The 22,529-nt window shown below is 39.7% G+C and overlaps 1 protein-coding gene across 2 annotated transcripts in view; it reads left to right on the top strand.

The window, feature by feature from the left end:
• Positions 1 to 8,793: 8,793 nt before the first annotated feature.
• The window catches only part of NR2C2 (nuclear receptor subfamily 2 group C member 2), a 37,614-nt gene continuing 23,878 nt past the window's right edge, over positions 8,794 to 22,529 (top strand). Inside the window, exons 1-2 of one of the 2 annotated variants that reach the window (XM_059823063.1) lie at positions 8,794 to 8,806; positions 12,106 to 12,189. In XM_059823063.1, coding sequence (XP_059679046.1) covers positions 12,130 to 12,189 — 60 coding nt within the window. In that variant the 5' untranslated portion in view covers positions 8,794 to 8,806; positions 12,106 to 12,129. Of the gene's footprint in view, positions 8,807 to 12,105; positions 12,190 to 13,528; positions 13,538 to 22,529 lie in introns of those variants that run through there. The other variant, XM_059823065.1, reaches the window with a different exon arrangement.

Genomic DNA, 22,529 nt, shown 5'->3' with positions numbered 1-22,529 from the left:
GTTAGGATTTTGCACTGCTCTTGCTTTTCACAGTCTTCAATGTATAGCAGTTGCATATTGTTCTTAAAACTGCTTTTTACAAACATTAATTAATAAAAAAATAAATTTCCCTATATGAAATTTATTAAATAAAATGAAAAACTCTTTCTAGCTTATCCTCTGCAAAATTTCACTTTGAAGTACAGCCACAACACGATAAACACCAAGGATTTCTTGGATCAACAAGTTTTATCTCCTACAATCAGAAATACAATTCTCATGAGCAGCAGAGAGCGCAACAACAAAATAAGTACAGCAAGACTACACAGCAACTAAACTAGATCCGAACCACACACTTTCCCAGACTACACTGAGGTGCCACGTACATGATACTTTCCATATTCCTGCATGCCTTCTAGAATTTTGTTGCCTTTCTTCTGATCTGCCCAAAAACAACTGCAGCATGCTGGCAGGCCGAACAGAGCTGCAGTCAGTGTGGGACTTCACTGCTGAACAAGATCTCAAAAAAAAAATCCAGTCATTAATACAAGATGATGCAAATCAGAAGAAAAAAACCCCAAACATATAAAGCCTGCTAAATCCATCAGCTTTCACAGCACTTGGTTCAGATTCCTCACATTCCATTTCAGTGCACAATGCTATATTTTTCGCCACAGAGGTGAGAAAAGAGTAACTCTGAAAGCATTTAACCACATTAAAGGAAACCTTAATCCAACTTTGGATTGTCATGAACTTGTATTTTGCCTCAGAAATCTTGAATCTGCTGTGCAAGTTCAGTAGAATGAAACACATCTTTGCTCTACCACATAATTGCCTGCCTTTGTCTCAAATATTTTTAGATGACAAACTCGATTTAAGAAAGGTCAGTCGCTTGCACTTTCACAAAGCTATAACCCGCTGTCAATTAGTAGACCATGGCCACATATTTGTCTGAATGTGCACACAGTATCAACTATGCAATGGCCTCAGTACCAAAAGGAGGGCCATCAAACAGCTTGGTGCACAAGACAAAGGGATCAGGTGAGCTCCGATGTTGTCAATTAGATGGTGGAAAACAGCAACTGCTACTCAAGCTCCTGAAGAATCAGGAGGTCCTGTGACACTATAAACATGGCATTTCAGGATGTCAGGGAAGTCATTGTGTTCTCTAGTGCTCTCAATATCCTTGTAGCATACTGTCTCAGTGGACAGTGTATCCTCTATTAAACTAAACCTGACTGCATTTATGCTCACAGGTTTGCTACAGAGAAGTTAAAAGGCAAATGCCACAGACATCACTTCATCTTTGTCCTTGCACATTCTGGCGATAACACCAAATAGCATATAACAGATAAGATAAAGAGACTTTTTTTAAGACGCATCTTTTACTCACTAGAACAGTTCCCACTGCACAAGCAATACTTTAATACTGACCAACACCTGAGCGTTGTGAGCACAAGGAATCACTCTTCCCTCTTTCCAGAGTAAAACAGCAGGTCATGAGCTAAGTAACTGCATTTCCAAGTAAACCAGTCAAATATTCAGAACTCATGTTGAAGCGACGTTTTTCTGCAGTCGACAAAGCCTAGAGCAGACAGCAAGCTCACTTTTGCTAAGAGACAACTACAGAGAAATGAGGGCAAAACCCCCACAAGATGGCGGTCACCAGCTTCCCTCAGCATGCCCAGCCACGTACAAACCTGAACACAAGGCATAAAGACTTGTACTTCAAAAATCATCTACTAACACTTAAAAGAAGTTTAAATTGGATGTGGCATTAACAAGACCAAACAGTTTATACTGTTACAACCTTCTCAGTTGCTTGTAACTATTGAATTCTTCCATGCTAGATATCAGCTTTGCTCTTAAAATTTACCTCAAAAGTTTCAGGAAAATCCTATGAAAATTTTAAGGACCTGAAATGACAACTTAAGAAAAAAAACCAGAGCTCTACAATACTGTCAATCCCAAACATTTAAAACACATGAATAACCTGAAATCCTGCTTTTATTTTGTACTTCTTGGCCTGCCCTGACTTTTGACCCCCACTTAGTCCATTATGTACTTTTACTGCCAACACCACCACCACAACCAGAGAGAGGGGTTTTGGCCTATGCTATAGGTACTCTTACAGCCCACCTTTGCATCGCAATGGTTCTCTCCTTCCACATATAAAACTTCCTTCCCTCCCTGTAAGTGCGCATTATCTCCCATCTCACCTCTGGTCCATGGTGAATTCAGTCGGTCCTCCTGGGTGAGAGGGAACTTCCACAGGATCTCTTCCCTCCTCTTCTGGTATGGCAGCTTTGCAGAGCATTTTTTCTTCTGAGGCAACTATCCCACAAAAGGGAGGAGATAAAAGGTCCTTCTTATCAGCAGAAGAGCTTGAAGGAGACCACCACTAAAATCCTTTCTGAGCTATGGCCGGGAGCAGTCGAGTACTTCCTGACAGGAACTGTGGGCCGTGCACAAGAGCCCGCGCCGGAGCAGGTGCTCCCGAGAGGAAGCGTGGCCTGTGGAGAGGAGCCCGCGCCAGGGCAGGGGAGAGGCGCGAGGAGGAAGAAGGGGCAGGGAGGAGCTGGTGTGTGCTGACGGGAACCCCCCCCAGCCCCCGTGACCACTCTCAGGGCTGGAGGGGCAGGTAGAAGAGTGAGGAGGGAAGGAGCGACATTGAGCCTGGACGGAGAAGGTGTTTTAATTTTTGGCTTTCTCACCATCTGTATGGGATCACGCGGCTAAACCTGCCTCGGGGCACAAAGGCGAGATGCAGGGAGTTGTGATTCGACTCAGCTTTGTCTCACCTTGACAAATCCTTATCTATGCAGAGATGACCTGGGGGGAGCTGCGGAAAGGGCTCAGCCCGGGGTTGTCTGAACACTGCCGAAAGCTGAAACCCCAATGGAGCCCTGAATGATCCCTTAACAAACCAAATGCCCTGAGTACCATTCCACCACTATTCAGTGACTTTGTGTGCGGGACATCACTAAATTACCATACAGACTAAGGAGCCGAGCCATCAAGGCACCAGAGATAAACATTCCTGCATAAGCCTGCCCCCACCCATCAAATCAGGGAATAAAACCCGTAAGGTTTGGGCAGAAAATGGGGAGAGTCGCTTTTCCAAGGATACAGCTGGCCTGTAGGAGATTCTTTCCCCCTTGTCCAGGACGCTGTACAAGGTAACTTCCCAGGGATTAAGAGGCCTAACCTGAGAGAGAGGGTAAGTGATTAAGAAACATACGTATGGTATTTGGCATGCTTTAAGATCGTGATTAGTGCACTCTTTTTTGTAAGGTATTAATATCTAGCGCACTTGTGAATTGTGTATTTAATTGCAATAGTGCATTCCTCCATTGTATCCATAAAAGAACCTGCAATAGAGGCGTATTGGACCTGTGAGTGAAGTTCAAATAAATTGTTAATTTGAACCTGACAGTGAAGTCTTTCTCTCCGTCTAACCATCCAAACCTATTTTAACTGGCTATTAGTTGAATTAATTTTACCCAAGTTGAGTCTGTTTTGCCCATGACAGTAACTGGCAAGTGATCTCTCTGTCTTTGTCTTGACCTACGAGCTTTTTCATCCTATTTTCTCTCCATCTCCTGTTAAGGCAGGGAAAGCGAGCGGCTGGGTCAGCATCTGGCTGCAGTCTAAGGTCAACTCACCACAGTATGGTAGACCGATTGAATTCTTTTCTTTGCTGCCAGTATAGTTATTAACCTTTAGAGTATCTCAGTTCTCTCTTCACTGCCAGCACCTTCTATTGATTTTATTTCTCTCCAGTCATAGCTAAAGCCAAAAACAGCCCATACAAGCACTTTTTACTAATGTTCCTTTAGAAGTCTGTGTATATAAATTTACAAATTTCAGCATTATTAATATAATATTGCTTATTTAATAAGGACATACAGTATAGTTCTATATTTTACTATAGTTATTGCAAGAACTGCAGCAAAATTTGTCACAATCTTGATGCCGCTTTCTCCAGTGTGCTTTTTATTGCCAACCCCAGTGAGCATGGCGGAACTGCACAGCAAGCAGGATTGCACTCTGCACCAGAGCTCAGATAAGACTGCTGCAAGGCCTTCTCTTGGTGGCAGAAACAAGGAAGAACAAGGACACAACTCCTCCTGTCCTCTAAACCTTTCCTCAACTTTCCAAGCAGAAAGGAGAGAGGGGGAAAGCAGCAATTCATCTCTGGCTCTAGCATTTTCCATTCTTCCCTTCACTCAGTCAGAGACTTGCCGGTAAGCGGAACAAGAGGAATTTGTGAAAAGGGAATGAAAGAAGATGGATGGCAACTGGAAGAGACACTAAAGAATATACAACCGTTTATCTTTAATTTGGTGTATCACATAGAATTTTGGAGTCATGGTGTTTTTAAGCTATTAACTAACTTTAAATAAGCCCACAGGCAAGACAGTTGTCTCACTAGAGCACAGGCAGTATGTTTGTGTCAGCTACTGCTAGAGGCATCCCATAAAATAGTAACAATAATAAAAACAACAGCCTGTCACTATCACAACCAATCACTTGTGAGCTGCAAATTTAACATTTCCAAAATTTCAAGTAGTTACAAAGATTAGCACAACACTACACAACAGAACTCGGGATCTGTTCAGTATTTTTAAACAGAAGAAACAAACGAAATCACACACAGAGAAATTACGACATACCAATATTTTAATTTCCATAAAATTGTAATACTATGAAAGCACACAGTTTTAACTTACAATCACTTCCCCTCCCCCTCAAAATCCTCACAGCTATCAATGTATACCTTGGAACATTTTTGCAAGATAAACCAAATAAGATTGCTTAGCGTTATTTTCCAATTACTGTGCAAAACATTCAATAGGGTATCTGCAGGCTTTGCTTAATAGAATATACAATTCTCATTACTGCATCTTCATTTCCAGTACCACTCAGATAGAGGAAAAATACACCTTTAAAGCATTTCTGTATATGTTGCCTTCCAGCAGGGTCAGTAACTGATTCAGTCATTGGCAACATTCAAAACAACACAGAATTACTGGCAACATTCAAAACTATACAGAAATTTGCTTTAACTGACTAAACCACTGGTCTAAGTGCAATATTCTGTTTCTCAAAAGTATCTCAGACCTTAGGCTTTAACAAAGAAATAAAATGTGTATGCTCAAAAGCACAATGATGTAAACGGAAAAAACCACCCTTTCTCTTGACCACTAGATCAGTTAGGCTCCAAGGCGAAGAAACCTTCAGTGCAGCATCCTCCCATAGCAAAATTCTCACAATGCACAAAACTCTAGAAGAGGGAGCCCTGCTGAAGCAGGCTGTACACAGGTACACATCCAACAGGCTGAAGAAATAACATGCTTGGAAATTGTCATCAGCACACACTTGCTTTATGGACATAGTATCCCAGTGGTTGCTGGTCTTTTCTGTTCTCCTACTCCATTGTGCCACAGCAATCCTTCCACAAGTACACATACATTTGGTTGCCAGTATACACTGTATTATCAAGAAAATCCTTCAGAAACCAAAACACCAGTTTATGGAAGCAAGTGTTTTCATTTTCCCTTGAGCTACCAAAGATTATTAAATACATATTGAAAGGATATTGCAGATCTTTAATTGTGCAGGTTTACGTAACAATCTTTGACAGGACTTTTAGGGCCTTCAGACATACATGTTCATATTTCCAGTCTTTCCTCAGACAAATCTCAAACTTACTTCAACAAGAATTCTGTTCGTATTAAAAATAAAAAATAAAACATAGTGACAAGTCAGAGGTATGTTCTTGAACACAACAGTAAGGGCAGAACACTTTAAAAGGCCAAGAAATAACAGGGGTAATTACACAGGCAAGAGAAGCAACCTTCCTAGGTATGCCAACTGACTCCGTCATACAGCAGAATGGCACAGGGTGTACAAGGTTATTACTGCAGCGCCTGTGAGCCCTGGAGTGCAGAATCACATTAGTTTTTCAATACATAAAACCAGAAGACAGACAACCTATGTCAAAAGTGGTCACGACATGACTGTAAGACAGAACAGATGGAGGTGAGCAAACCAGCGAATAATCTGCACTAGTCTACCCCTCTATTTATCAGTTCTAAGCCAATTGGTAAATTCTCTCATGCACTAAGACCACTGACAAAGCTTTGTCATGATACCTAATGCACCTTTGCCCAAGCCAATTAAAAAAAGAAAACACCACACCCCCCCATGTACGCTCTTGCCCACGTCTAAACATGGAGTAGTGAAAAGCATTTAGAAGACTTGTTGTGGAAAAATTACTTATCTGGTAAGCAATTACACGACTACTACAGAAAAGTGAGTAAATGCCAAAACACAAAAAGCTAGGGAAGTTGTTACTGGGAGTCCTTGAGAAGCCCTGGGTCTCTCTATGCATCAACTGAAAAGCTCAAAGTTTCAATCCTCTCCAAACACGATAGCCAGAGATCAGAAAAGGAGAAAGGAACAGGTTAGCAGTCAAAAGTTACTGAAATGCTGGACCTCCCTTTTAAGAGGTGTGGGCAAGAGAATTTCCTAGTGAGCAGAAGCAAATGAATTTAAAATATATTTTATTACCAAGGAAAAATAACACACTATTTCCCTGAAGAGCTCAAAATAATCACCACTATAGAGATTTCCATATAAAGCAGAAATTTAACTGAAAGCATCCCAGCCTACTTCCTCCCCATGCCATATATTCCGATGTCCCTGCTCATATAAAGATAACGCTAAAAATCAAAAGCTTCTTTATTTATGGTGGGATTCTCCTCTGGTTTATCCAGCAAGTGACAATCCATCACTGAAGAGTGCACAACTGAACATAACCATTGGCAAGAAATACTAGGTCTTGTCTTGAATTCTCTGACCACAAGATTGAAATACTTTTCTACCCAACCATGAACACAGCTGGTGTGAAAAAAAAATTAAAAGATAAAAATTGATTATGATTACGATGAAAACCTTTTAGGATGGCAAATAATGGACAAAAGATTCAGCTCAAATTTTCTTACAACCACAATCCAAGAGATGCACATCTCACACTTTAAAGCCAGCAATTTATTCTCTTAGTTTATTTCACTTTTAAAAAGGCAGGCTTTTTCGCCAAATCCTCTATCTAAAAAATATGCTGCTCCACACATCATTATCCTTGATTTATAACAAGGGAAACACATTCCTACCCTAACATCTAACCTACTTCTACAGTAAGGCTATTATGAGATATTTAAAAATCCTTAAAGGTATCTGTGTTACAAAAACCTATTTACACTTTAATTGTATGTTTTATGAAGTAAAAAAAAAAAATCTGCTTTTGAAGGTATATGCATGTCCATATTTTTAGAATTTGAAAATTCTTGATATATTTAACATTATAAGAGTGAACAAACACACAAGACATTTTTTGAAACACTTTATTTATGTATTGCAAACACATCTGTACATCATGTGCTTTAATGTTATTAACTCCAGTTTTGTGATAGTAAGGCTATAATTCATAGGCCCAGTTCTTCATGTCTCCTGTCCTTGCCCCAAACAGCCAGTTCTAAAAACAAAACAAACAAAAAAACCCCGCCAAAACCAACTAACCAAACAAATCAGGGTGCTGGCTGTAACTATTCAGACAACAGCACCTCCTGTTTAACTGATTATTGCCTTCAGCTGCTACCTCTTCCATACATTTCCTTTCAGGAGTTACTATCACTTCACATCTTCCAGTCTTACTGTTCATCTGACCACTTCTTAAGTTCGCTTCTGTGAAAGCTAACTAAACTTACTAGAAGTACTAAGATCATTTTGATAGAAATAGCTACACGCAGTTATGACAGCGAACTGGGGTCACAAGTCAACATACGATAGCCTCAGGAAGCAACGACAAGCACTGAAAGGAGGCAAGCTCTTAAACCCCCTCAGCTGCACCCAGGCCTGGCTCATGCCTACAATCGCACGCTGGGAGGCAGAACAAGCCTGGCTTACAGCCAGCTCCACGGGGAGAGCCCTAATCAATGACACCGACTTAACGAAATGAAAGAAAAACTCAGGACAGTCTGGCGGTGGCCTTTGTGAAAGCAGGCATCAACTGCAAGCCTACCTTTGACTCTGCATCTCGAGTAAGAACCAAGATATACGTGGAACATCAACACCCACCTGCGCACATAATAACCACCGCCAACCAATTAATTCAAGCTGCAGGGTAGAGAGGAGCCTCCCAAGCGAGGGTTACAAAAGACCGCCTTGCACAGGGGCAGCATCTTCCGCCCAGTTTCCGAGGAGGGAGCCTGGGCACCCTCCAGGCTCAGGTGCCCGCCCAGCGCCCTCTCCCACCGGGGCGCAACGAGAGCCGAGCACAGGCCCCCGGAGCCGCCCCCCCGCGCGCAGGGGACACGGCCGCCGCAGGCACAGCCGGAGCGGGCCCGCGGCGCGCCCTGCCCGCCGGAGCGCTGCCGCGAAGGCCCGGCGCGGCTCAGGTAGCCCCTCCCCCGCCGGCGTCCCCAGCCCCGCCCCGCGAGGGGGATGGAGGGGGCCACGGCCGGCCTGGCGCTGGGAAGAGGAAGCGGGGAAACGCTCTGGGGCGGCGGCAGCAGCGGGCGGGGTCACGAACTCTGACCTTTCACAGGGGCACGGCACACAAAACAAAACACCACCCCCCCCGCGCGGCCCCGTAATACAGACCCGGCCCCCCCCTTGCCCTCCGCGGACCCCGTTAGCCCCCTCACCGCCGCCGCCCTCACGGGGGGAGGGAGGGCCGCCGCTGGGCACCGCCACCCAACACCGGCCCGCCTGGGCCCGGGTCGGGGTCACCGCCAGGGCACGTTTGGCGCCAATTCCTGAGGTAAAAACCGTTTTTTAAAATTGAGGCGGCCCGGTTGGGTTTCCTTCGTTGGGGCCAGGAAGAGGGAGGGGGCGCGGGGAGGTGGCATCGGGGCCCTGTTCGGGACACCCCCGCGAGCGGCAGAGGGGAGGGATAACGCTCGGTTTAAGGGGAGGGGGGGATTTTAAGTCTCCGGTATTTTGCTGGTAAGCGAGAGCCGGCCGTGCCGTAGGCTGGCCTACAGCTCCCGGAAAGAGAGAGGACCATTGCGAGGTGCTGGGTCGATCCGGTGCGGGAGTCCCGTTGCGGAGCCGCTGGGCTGGAATGCGGGCCGCCTGAGGTCAGAGCCGGTCCGGTCTCGGTGAGAGCAGTCTGCTGTCCGGGGGGTCGTAGGGGCGATGGTCGCGGAGATGACGAGCTCGGGACACGGACACAGAGAGAAGATGGAGTCTGAGCGGGCGGAGGCGGCGGCTTGAACCCGACCCTTTTACCTTTGCCACCGGGAGGGCGGAGGGGAGGGGGCGGCGGGTACTTTGCATACGGGGCTGAGACCGCCGCCATCTTACCGGCCGCTTCCCTACTGCCATGGCCGGGCCTCTCATAGCCTGACATAAGGATATACCGGAGGGGAGGGGGAGGGGGCCTAATGGCGGCGGCAGCCCCGCCTGGGACTTGGCCGCCAGCCAGCGCCGCCATCTTGTGCTCAGTCGCGTCCCTCGGGTGGTTTCCCTCTTACTCGAGAGGCGGGGCCACCGGCCTTACAGGCGGTTCCCTCAGCCAATCGGTGGCGTGTGTGGGAGCGCCGCGTCTTCGATGAGGTCATTGGTTGGAACGAGAGGCGGGAGAGAGGGGAGTGGTTTCACGGCGCGCGGGGCGGCAGCTGCTTGAAGGCTCTCCAGCCGCGGGCTGCGCGGGGGGTCCGGTGTGGCGGCGGGCCGCGACCGCGCCGCAGCCAATGGGGGCAGGCGGCGAGCGCGGCGGGAAGGAGCCTGCCGTCGGGCGGTGGGTCTGAGGTGTGGGAGCTGCTCCTGGCCAGGGCTCTGGCCTCGTCATCTTTCGTCGTACCGGTTGTTGTAAGGGTTCCTGCCGGCTTCCTGGCACCGTGACAGTGAGCAGAGGTTCCCGGCAGAGCGCAACCTGCGAGCCCCGCCTTTCTGTCTCCTCCAGACTCCCGCTGAGGAGAAGCGCGCTGGCCTGCGGCTCGATGTAGCTGAGTCAAGCACGCAGTGTGAAGAGCCCTGGTTCCTTAAGACAAAGGAACACATTTCAATGAGCTTGAATTCGGCCTTCTACCATGTCATCCTGGTAGGGCCATACCCATAGAATGTCTCAAATGGAGTGTATGACTTTCTTCTGAGATTTCACTGCAATTTAGGGAGAGATTAATGGTTTTATGCTGTATTTTGGAAAGTAGCATGTCTACATGTACTGAGTTGCCTGCCACCCTGTTACGTGGAAAATATTTTCCTGGTGCTCCAGGTGCCTCCTTGCAGTTTTTAAGTTGCACATCTTTTGTTGGTTTGCTTTGGGTATTTTTTCTTTCCCTTACATACTCTGCTGCTCAGCGGTTTTGATAGGAAGCCGATTTTGCCTTGTGTCACGTTCTGGGAGTCAACATCATTAACAAGCTTACTTGGCGTGGCTGTGTATGGGCTCAGGGCTTTCGGTTGGATTTGATCAGATGGCCTCAGCTTATTGCTGTTTTGGGAAGGTCAAAAGTACAAAAAACCTTAGTGGATAACAGCACCAACAGCAAATCTGTCAGAGCCTTACCACAGTAGAAACTTCCTTGGGTCTTAGAAAGGTGTTCTTGTGAACAAAATGCCTCATCTTCAGGGCTTCCTTCATCTTAAACCACTGAGAGAACAGCATGTTATGAGCATATGGTTATCTGCCTTGCTGAACATAAAAAATGAATATAGAATAAGAGAAAACACTGAAAAGGAATTACTGAACAACCGAGAAACCATGCACAAGCTGCAATATTTAATGGGTCTGGTGGATATTGTTGATAAGCTTACTGTGCAAGTTGAACATGTCAATAAAAATGACAAGCTGTATGAGAAACTAGCATGATTATGATTTCCATAGGGAATGTCTCAATTTCGATTATGCATTGTTACAAGTAGTCTTCCATTGACATATACAAAATAATTTTCACATTTAATTTACCACAATATGATTTAATCTTTTTAATGTAATGAATTTTTAAATTTTCAACGTTAGCTTTGTAGAATTTGCATTTGAATGGGAGGGGTTGGTGCTAGAGACATGCATGCATTTTTCTGATACGTGTTTTGCTGTTGTTCACAGTATGTTTTAATTTTATGTTAAATGATTGCGTTGCAAGTACCAACAGAAGGTTTTCAACAAAACATCAAATGGGCCAGCATTCAGGAATACCTTTTCATTACCTACACCAGGGTCAGAATCTGAACTTTGGCTCTGTAATGAGCAAGTCACAGTTAAAAACTGAATGCATGAATTTGAAATCTTAATTAAATTTACTCTTGGAGAAACACAGCCCTAATAATGATCATTAAAAACATATTGCAAGTGGTTTTTTTCTTGTTTCTTTCTTTTTCTGTTTGCTTTGTCTTTTTTTTTAACACTGAAGAGCGTAAAGTTGAACATACAGACACAATAGGATAAAACAATTCTGCAGTATTTTCTCCTCAGAGTGATAATACTATCACATTATAATTTAAAAAATAGTTTAGATAATGGAAAATACATTTTAGATGTGACAGGTTATTTCCCTTATTGTGCAAGATTACTGCAAGAATATGGATGAACATGGCAGTTTGATGGAATGGCTTAATAAAAATTTGCTCAAAATTGTTCTTAGATTGCGGTTTCCTTGTTCAGCACATAGCGTAGAAGCAGTTTAACTGCCTCTTAAGAGAAGGTTTCTCTTCCCTTGAGTTGAGGAAAGCACCTTAGAGATCTGTGAATTCCACAAACTGCATCAGTAGCTGACACTCAAATTAGTCCTTTCTAATTTATGAAATTAACATCTCTTCTTTGCAGCTTAAATAGTAGAGTAAAAATAGTATATTAGAGGCTTTACAAAGTAAAAGAATAACTATGTGCCTCAGCTTTTTGAACAGTATGGTTCCAGTATGCATGTACTGTACGTATATGTGTATATATGTGTGCGCATGCGCACACAAACGCGCATCCATGGCATGTTTTCTTACTTGTCAGATATGTCAACCAGTATTGTAAATTATCAAAAAGTTGTATCAGAGCTTTCTTTAATAATAAGAAAAAACCTAACACTTGTGCCTGATGGAAGTTGCTGGCATCTTTTCAAACAGGTTCTCTAATGATCTTTCTTCACCATGGCAACCAATATGGAGGTGCTGGCTCAGCAGGTAGTGGAGACTCAGCAGGTGGCTGAGGTGAGTGACAGATGATATCACAACAGTTGGTGTATGAGCTTTTGAAATGACAAACATATTAGGGAATACTTACTGTTTACCATTAAGCATAAATGGAGCAGAAAATCTTTATAGAACAGTATTGGTTTACACTTGGGGACAAACAGGAAACCAGTGCAACCAATATGTGGTTTGTTTACCTTACTTTATTCTGGTGGTCCCCGTACTAGGAATGCAAGTAGGAAATTCGACATAAGCTATAGAGAAAAAAATGAATACAACAAAATTTCTGGTCATTTTATTGTTAGCTTGACCGTTTTGGATATGAAAGGTTTCTGCTCATCTCTTGTCATCTTGTCAGAACAGTGTTTGAAGTTACCTGTTTTACTTATGCACTATATTGAATTTACAGTAGGGTGATTAACTTAAATCAGGCTTTATATTTCCTGCTTACATGTATGAGAAAAAGAGCACAAAATCTACTTAAAGTGATATTAAGTAATGTCTTGTCTTGATGTATATTACCTGAAGCTGGGATGCTCAACAGCTAAAATGTCTAAATCAACTCGTAAACACTGAAACTGCATGTGACCATGGCCATAGAAAATAACCTATTTATCTACTTCAGTATGCAAACTTCAGTCAAAAAATAAACTAGAATTTTTGTCTGTTTAAAATTATTTGGTTTAATATCCTTCAAATTTACTATAATTTATCATATGACTACATAATTAAGGGATTTCATAAATAACAAAGGGCAAGTAGGCTGAGATGTCTGTAGACAAGGCCACTTTTCAGACATTAGTTTGGGGGGTTTTTTGACCTATTGAACTAAGATTACACCTGGATATTAAAAATATTTTTACTTCAAGAAGAAGCTCTATATATGAAGGAAATACGTGTGTCATTGTGTTTTCAGATATGGATTCGAGATTCCCTACTTAGAACAATTTTTTTCTAAAAAGTGTTGGTTCTTTTTAAATAGTGTGGAAAATGGCCTACTGGGTATCCTGGAAATAATATCTAAGGAGTAGTTTTAAAAAACTCTAAAATTTCACACTGAAAACTGAAAAGTAAATTTTCACTCTAGTTTGCTATACCAGGTATCAATTTGGCAAGCTGCATTTTTTAAAAACACTTCGAAACAAACTTGGGAATAAAAACTTATAATGAAAATACTGGCAAACCTTATACTATTCGGTAGAAATTGAGTGCTATAATCACATCTAAAGCACATAAAATATGTGACATTTGTAATTCCTCGTGCAGGAAATGCACCGTGGTAACATAGTGTGATGGTTGTATCTTGCCACTGGAGAGATCGCTCCATCTCAAGAGTGTATGAAGCTCTGTGATTTCTTCCTGGCCGGTGGGTAAATAGAGGGCTTCATCTCTTTATAGTATTAAACTCCTCCTTAAATTATATGCCTGTCCACTGCATAACACCATGAAAACTTTTTTTCATGGAAAACTAGTTATAAGCGGCATTATATCATTAAGAATTAATTAACGCTATGACCATGTTAACGTTGAACCATTTCTTTATGAATGGCTGGCTGCCTGCTATTTGTGTCTTCAGTCAGAGACAGTTTTTAATACAGGTAAATACATTACTGGTTTTCTTGAAGTATGCTAAATTTCTGTATTTGTACTCACTGTTTCTCAGAGAAAATGTAGTATGAAACTTGGCACTGGCCTTAAAAAATGAGAGGCTTTTTCAAAATATTGTATTTTTCATCAATGAAAATTAAATGGAAGGAAAGAAAGAGTTATTAATCATGCACTGAATTTTAAGTTATGAATTATGAGAGGAAAGCTGCAAACAGGATAACTTAATGCAAATATTGGCAGGTTTAGCTATCGCTGCATCATTTTTTCAACATAATTGCTACATATGTAGTGCATGGATTTATTGAGAATTATGATGCCAAGCACCAAATCAGACTATCATGCAAGTAGGCCATATGTTGTTTTTCTTTCTTGAGCAATAGTTCAATGGGTTTGTTTTCCATGAAACTGTGAATGTATCACAGAAGTTACTGAATGCACTCCAGTGTTGCATGTATTTTTGTACTTACTCTATTTTTAGGACTTTGTAGAACCATCCTTGTAATGGTTTCAAATGGTTTCACTGCTGTTGCTTGCTTCTGCTTTATAGCTGTGTTGCTTGTTGCATTTTTCCAACTGTGTATTTCTGAACAGATTGGGTGAGAGAGTTCCATTTTTAGTGTCTGCAGTTGCCTTTACTTACAGTTCATGAGCTTGGAGAACAGAGAGCAGCTGAGGGATTCAGAGGGAATTTCAGTAATTCTACCTCATCCCGAGTAGCTTTTGAAAAGCATAAAAAATACTTTAGCCTTAATGCAAAAATAAGTAACACTGCTTTTTCTCAAGCATTTATTTAGTACTGTCACTGTGCAATGTATCAGTGGCCCAGGTTCAGTCCCAGCACCAACTTAGATTTGATTTACATGTTGTTTAAGAAAAATGTGTTTGGTTATGAAGTGGAGATGTATTCCCTGTGCAGTGCCTTTGTTTTTAATGCAAAATTTTTAAACAGAACTGTCACTGTGGGGAGGAATAAGGGCTATTTCCTCTTTCCAACATCAGCTCTGATGTGTCCAGGAAGAACTTTTAGTAGTTGCTAAAACTGTCCCCTTCTGGTTCCATGACAGCCACAAACTACTCCCAGTGCATCCTTTTTCTCTGTCAGAGGCTATATAGGGAGAGAGTCACAGGAGATTACTCTATTGAGCCCTGTGCTTACTGGGATCTCATTTATGCCAGCTGTACTGCTGGAAGATTTCAGTTGCTTTCAGTTCCTTCAGTACCCTGAGAAGAACCTATCAAAACCTTGGGCCTTTATGAAAGTACGTTTTGCCATAGGACTGAAAAAATACTGGATATCTTTCTCACATAAAGTATTTTCTTGACACTCATCAGTTCTCTCTGACACGTTACATCATAAGTAATTCAGCAATTTAGGTTTAAGTCCAGATGAAGCACAGCATGCTGAAAAAGGAAAGTAGAAACACTGCTGTTCTGATGGAATAAGTTTTTGCTTTGTTATAAGAATTAACGAAGTGTAAAATAAGGCCATTTATGTTTAATATTTTATTATTATCATTGGCCATTTACTCATTTCTGGATGAATTTGCAAGGTGGAGTTTTGATGCTGAGTCTTCTCAAACAATTTTCAGTTCAAGTACAGGTTTTCTCAGGTTACTGTTAATTGCGTAAGACCTAGACATACCTTCAGCCTGAGAGGTCTCTCACAAAAAGTGCTTATTGGAGTAATGAGATCCTACATAGCTTATGCAGTTTGGCAGCCTCTGAATTCAAGAATGTTACCAGATGTGGCATAACCACTGGTGCAATATAGGTATTGGGGTGTTATGTAAGCATAGTCTGTGATTAGTTTTTTTTAGGATGCAGATATGCCAAGAATTGCAGCTTCTTCCATGATGGTTGCCTTCATATGTCTCATACAAGATCTTGCACCAGCATCGTGTTAGGGCAGTTAAACTACAGATGAGTTCTGTTTGCTGTGGTGGATCTGAGTTTTATCTGCCATTCTACAGAGGGCCCAAACGGTCGGGACAGTTAATTCCAAAGAGTATCACTCAGACTTTTTTTAGATATATTTTACATCTCTTAAAGAAATATATTTGGACATTTCCGGGCAATACACATTTTTTTATAAAAGCCTATTATTAATTTAATAGCTAAAGAAGTTAATTAGGAAAAATATCTACAGAAAAAGAAGTCTTTCTGATTTGATTTGAGATGTAGCATTTTTTATGGTGTAAAGCTTGGTACCGTATTTTTCATTGAAATTCTTTAACTTTTATGAGAGAACTTGTGAAAAATAGTTTAAATTTCTGGGTGCAGTTGAGCATATCTGGTCTGCGATTGCTTAACTATGCCTTACTTTAATTTCTATTCTCTTTTCTATAATATTAATACTATCTCTGAAATTGGTTTATGCTTAGTGAGAACTGACCTGTGTATTCAAGCAATACAATTACTTCGACTTTTAGTGGCGTGAATATAGGAAATGTTCTTCTACTTAAGTTAGAGAAACTTAGAGGCTTTAAAAATTCCTCGACTATGTGGCCAATTGATTATTCCTTCAATATATTTCTCAAATACTGCTTTCATAATCAATGTGGTAGTGGGGAAATAAGCTCTAGAAAGTATTGAAAATTTGGTTAGTAAGTACAGAAATTTATTATATGTATACATACGCTCATACAAACACACCTACACACATAGATGTGTATGTACACTATGGGCAAGTCAGTTTAGTAAAGTAGCATCTCCTTGACTATATGGCTATGAAGAAACCTTATTTATTTCAAAGGACATAAAAACAATAAATTTTTTTAATTAAATAATGAATGACTGAAAAAATTAGGAAAAAATAAGTATAAATATACAATTTTATCTAGATACATTTTTATGTATATACAATGACAAATAAATGAAACAGAAGAAGCCAAATTTAATTTTGCCAGCCTTCAAAATGCACCTAATTGCCAAATACCTGTTTTCAGTTTAATGAGGAAAAAGGCAAGACAGTAGATACGTATGTTTCTGAGTGTATTTTCATATTTCTTGAGCTTTGTGCAGATCCTCTGTGTCATTCAATTCAAATAGCTCTTAATTAATTTATATACACTTCAGCATATGAAATTTTTGCCAGTGATACGTGTTGGTTTGAGAGCTCAGGCGAATACAATCCTCTGCGGATTGGTCCAAAGCAGACAGATCTCCGTGCTATGCCACTTGTCTTCAGCTTCTATCTTCCAGTGGTATACCAGAAGTACACTTGGCATACTTCGTGAAATTGTTTTGTTCTCCCAGTCTGCCTACATATAACTAGTGTTTGCAATGGGAGTGCTAAAATTAAAATACCAGTTGCATCCTCATGGACTTCTAAGGAAATCACACAGTAATTAAGCATGAAATGTTTTTAATCTGTACCAGATAGGATTGGTTAGTGCTGTGAATCTGAAAACTGCTTTGAGAGATGCGGCGTCTTCTTAAGTCCTAAAATTACATTTAATACTGATTGCTTTTTCCTCTTTTCCCCTCCTTCCAGTTGATAATTCCACAATCCCTGTGCACATTAGCAAAAATTTCAGTACAAGATACGGTCCCAGTCTTCTGCAAGCATTTGCCAGAGAGGTCACAGGCATTCTTACAATGACATTTCCAATAAGAGAAATACATACAACAACAAAAATAAGACTCTAAATAGAATGACAGATATCTGAACTAATTTCTCAGTAGTGTTTTCCTGTGAAAATTACTAGGTACAGTAATTTCAGAATTTCTCATTAACTTAAGAGGCCCTCTGTTATATTAAACATAATATATACTCTTGTAAGCATTGTTCTATAAGAATGTCACTGTTGAAATATTAGAAACTCTAAAGTTACAAAATACTAATTCTGCTTTGCTATGAACATTTATTGTGGTAGCATAGCTGATGTCCTGTAAAAATAAGAGTGAAAGCCTTTGTAGCTGTAATATTTCTGTGCAGCATATAGTACTTGAGAAAGTTCCATAAAAAAAGAATTATCAGGCCCTAAAAATCTAACATTACTCTTAGTTAAAGATGCATTTCATATATTTTATATTTCTTGCTCAAGTCTTTGAGATTTTGTGGGTGGCTTAGGCAGCTGTGACAAAGCTAACTACTATAGTTGATATATAGTACACTATAGTTGATAGGTTTCAAATTTTGATTACTTTGCTAGCTTGTCTTTTGATTCAGAAAACAAGAAACTTTTAGTCTTTTTTTTCTTACTATGTGTTTTTATATCACTTTTGCTTAAGCGTTACAAGGATTCCACCTTCTCTTTGCAGTACAGCTATTCCAAACCTCAAAGTTGGGAAGTCTACTTCTGAACAGAGGGTTATGTAGTGATAAAGCATTATTATATTCAGCATTTGGTTTTTGTCCCAGGAAAGACAGCTGCTAATCAGGTATCATAAACATCTTTCCTGAATGAATTGTATAAATAAAAGCCTAGAGTGACAAGGTTATTAAGTGTAGTGTCAAATAGTAAGCACAAGGAAAATCCAACTAAAATTTCATTGGGTTTTCTCACATGTTTTAGGTATAATACTTTTCCCCACACTAGATCACAATTAGTTGACCTAACATTGACGTTATACCCATGCTGTAAATACACTCCTGTAGTTACAGTAATTATTCATAGATGTTATTTTTAGAGAGTTGTACAATAGATAATTGTATTTTCTATCAGGTAAAGAGCCTCATTTCAATAGTGAGCGCATTTCTACGCTAAGATTAGGAGTCCTTGAAGTTAAAATAAATACCAGTGCTACTTAAAGACACCTAGGTAATGCATTTGTTGCATAAGGCTTTGTAGTGGAAGTCCACTGCATTCAAGTTTACTGTTAAAAGTTGTCAGGTATGTGGTTGTTTTTCCCAAAAAATCATGTACAATAACGTTAACAAATCTCACTTTCTAAGAATTTAAAAATATTTTCTGTTTTCACCCATTTATCAGCCTTCACTGCAGCCTCATAACGAATGTTTTGTTACAGAGCTTAAACTAATTAATCACATGTGTGTCATGAACTTACTATATGAATTCTTAAGTGTATTAAGACTGATTATGCTACTTCATATCTGAGGGCCCCAGACCAGTTTTGAAAGGCCTATGTTCCTTTAAATACATTAGCTTAATGAACTTTAAGGCTAAAGATGCTCCACAGGGTATGTGGTGGATTTTCCTTCCAATTTTGCTGATTTGAAAATAATCCAAGATACAGGCAAACTTTTCTCAGATTTCATTTTGGTGGTTTACAATTCACAGAGAGTGAGCAGCTTGAGGGGCTTGAGAACAGAGGGAGGGGGAAGCTTGATAACCTGGGACTATCTTCCCCAGATGACATTAATCTTGCTATTAGACATACTCCTTCAGCAGCTGGCAAAACAGCAGGAACACATCGATTCTGCTTCCTTGGTTACAGGGAATGATAGTGCACTTGACCTTCAGAGGAACAGGGTCACAGAGAGGGCATTTTAAAACAATACTGGGTGCTTTCTGTGATTGGAATCTTCAGTGAGGGAGACCGGATGAAAATATCTGTGATTTGACTAAAAGTGACCTCTACATTTTTCTCGGATTGTTTTGCCCTCAGAGGTTTGCTGAGGAAAAATGTAAATAAGACTGCAGGAAGAATTTGACACTGTAAGTACTAGAGTCTGTACAGTGTACAACTAAGGAGCTCCAGGAAGAAAACAGTACTAAGTGTATTAAAGCAGATTATTTTTCCCCCTTCTCTTAAAATAAATGTATTTGATGTGTTTTGTGTAGGGAAATTAGGGGGTTTTGCGTTATCTTTTACATTATATGTATTATTTTCTGACTATGTCTAAGTCACAGTGTTAGTGGTTACTTTTAAATGATTGTTGATTAAGCCTCTGTAAGATGTGGCGCACTGAAGTTTTCTGATATATGGCCTACTTTGTTTCTTTCCTCATCTCTTGAAGATGAAGTCTCATTTGAGATTTTTTTCCAGTCTTAAAGAAATTAAAGTGTATTTAATTTTTTAAAATATATTTTAGAATTAAAGGAACATACCATCATTGGCTTTGGAGGACTAGGGTTTTCTCATGTACAGCTTCCAAAGCAGTTGCTTTAAACATGATACTGGTTTCATGGTGTCAAGTTTCTTCTGAATAACAGATTAGAATAGTCAATGTTATGTTTAATCCTGTAAGTGAACCTAATATAATGCTAAACTGTATTATCTTACTGATGTGAGTACTTACAAGCCATTTGCTTTCAGAATGCTTTGATTAAATTTATTTGGGAGTCTAATTAATGATAGCTTAATATTTCCTATAGTATTTATATAAGCTGTCTGAAGTTAACCTTGTAAATTTCTGATAGAACTTCTTTAGTTTGTTGCACATTCTTGGACTACTGTTCTTTTTTTTTTTTCTTTTTTTTTTTTTTAATATTGTTACTTAAGAAGTCAAATTTGGTGCAGTTGACTGCGTAGGACTGTAATAAAGCATCACGTATTTATCCAGCCTGATCCTTTTTAGGTGTGTGACAATGCTCAAGGTAGAAATTAAGCTGTCAAACAAAATGATAGATTTTTTTTTCCTCAGTCTTGTAAATTATTCAAAAATTGTAAATTATTTCAAAAAATACGTTCCCTTTTTGCATTTTATTTATTTACCGTGGTTGTTGTTCTGCTGTCAACCAATGGCATGTGTATTCAGTCTGGAAAATAAACTTGAGATTTTCAGTAGCAGTCAGAAATTCAAAGCTATTCTTATTCCACTGAGCATTAAGTAGGCAAGCCTGAAAAGAAGGTAAAATTTTGCATTTCAGAGCACTATACCATCCTCAGTATGTATACATGTTAATAAGAGTGTAAAAGTAAATTATATGTGCACACTGAAGCATTTATTGGTATTGGACAAATTATTCTCCATTGGTGCACCATATCTTCTCAGTCAAGAGAAGACTAAAATATTGTTTGTTTTCAGTTTAATAAATATATGTTCTTGATTATTTAAACATGGAAGAGACATATCGGCATATAACGGCAGCTGGTCTTACCCAACTTCATAGAGAACTCACTGTTAGACTTAAGGTAGCCAACTAGTCATGCCGTGAGGATGAGAAGTAACTCGTTAAAGGAGACTGGAGTTGATCAGTAAAAATAACCTTTATATGAGGACATGGTCCATTCTATAAAAACTGAGAAAGTATTTTAAAGCATAAAGCGCTAGTTTTCATAGTGACAGAGTACCTGGAACCACTGTTGTACACTAGGACCCCTTTGCAGCAGGTACTTTAGAAACCCAGAAAAAAGAAATGGTTGTTTAGTCCCAAAATGTTTACAGAAGAATTTCAGTGCAGTTACTATATATATACTGGCATTCTTTTTATAAGTTGCTATAAATCCTTGAACAACATGGAAAAATAGATCTCCGTGTTTATTTCCAAGCTGCCCACAGTGCATCGTGGTGTAAGTTTCGAAGATGCTTCAAAAAAAGGCTAAGGATTCTATAATTGAAGGTGAAAGAACTGGAAAACAGTTTTAAAAGATCATCTTTCTCTAATTTAGACCTTTTAAAGGGTGCATAGCTTAGATAATAACTTGGCATGGAAGATAAAGAGATCGTTGTTCAAATGTGTCTTCTAAGAGTCTTGATTTTGGGAGTCTTGGTTTTTTTCTCACCTATCTTGTTTTCTGCTGCTGGATGCCTTGTATCATCCAATAATTAGAAGCTTTTGCTATTTCTACATCTCTCCTGTATATTTTCCTCATTTATCATGCAACTTTTGTGACCGGTGTATTAAAGATAATTAGAGGTAGTATGTTCGATTTAGGTTTTACTTTTACAGTGTATGGGACTACTTATGGTACAGGCAGTAGGAGAGTAGAACAGTATGGCTTCATTAAGTGCTGTGTATTTTAACACCTTTGCTTCCCCAAAGACACTGCAGTAAATTTTCCTTGCTATACAAACTGTTTTGTTTTTTTTCTTTACATCACAAATTAACTTTTTTGTATATTAAACATGAAAGCTTACAAAACTAAGATTTTTCTATGCAAGCTTAAATAATGACTAAATTGACACTAACCTGTTGTCCAGCTATATAGGTTTTGATAAACAAATAATTCCAAGATTGTTTAAAAGAGGATTTAATAAAAACAGCTTGTGAGCTTCCTGGTTTTGGCCACATGTCACTGCAGGTATTAAAACACTAATTTGATACTCCCAAATTCCCATATAGAGTGCAATTATTATAATCAGTCGTACACTAAACACAGTCCTATAGATTCTGTGGGACAGTGTAAATGTGTACTTAGGGGTTTTTTATGAAAACCCAAATTACTGTTTACAATCACAATTTACAAGTATTGTAAATGATACAATTTACAATATAAAATTACTTAAAATTATGAAATTATCAAAATGTTAAATCTTTGAAAATGTAAGTAAGATTTATTTAGTATTAGGCAGACTTATTTAAAAATCTAGGCTGCTAGGTCATTGACATTATAGAACATTTTTCCAAAGAACAGAGTTTTGGCCTATATGCATTGTTTTCAAATAAGTAGTTATGGTTTAAACTGAGTGTAGAAGAAATCAGTAGTGCCATATTCTGTTAATTCTTTTTATAGAGTACATCACTGCAGTATTTTATTCCAATTGAAATGAAATGTGTGTATAAATTTATATCATATTACAAGAATTTACAATGCTTGTTATTCAGATATGCTGCATGTGTAAAATTTGCTATCATCAGTCTTTTAAATACTGTTGTGTTTTTCCAATATTTTATATAATA

This window comes from Gavia stellata, chromosome 12 (assembly GCF_030936135.1).
Source record: "Gavia stellata isolate bGavSte3 chromosome 12, bGavSte3.hap2, whole genome shotgun sequence".
Lineage (NCBI taxonomy): Eukaryota > Metazoa > Chordata > Aves > Gaviiformes > Gaviidae > Gavia > Gavia stellata.
Note: the sequence above shows the minus strand (reverse complement) of the source record. Positions and strands in the feature narration are given on the sequence as shown.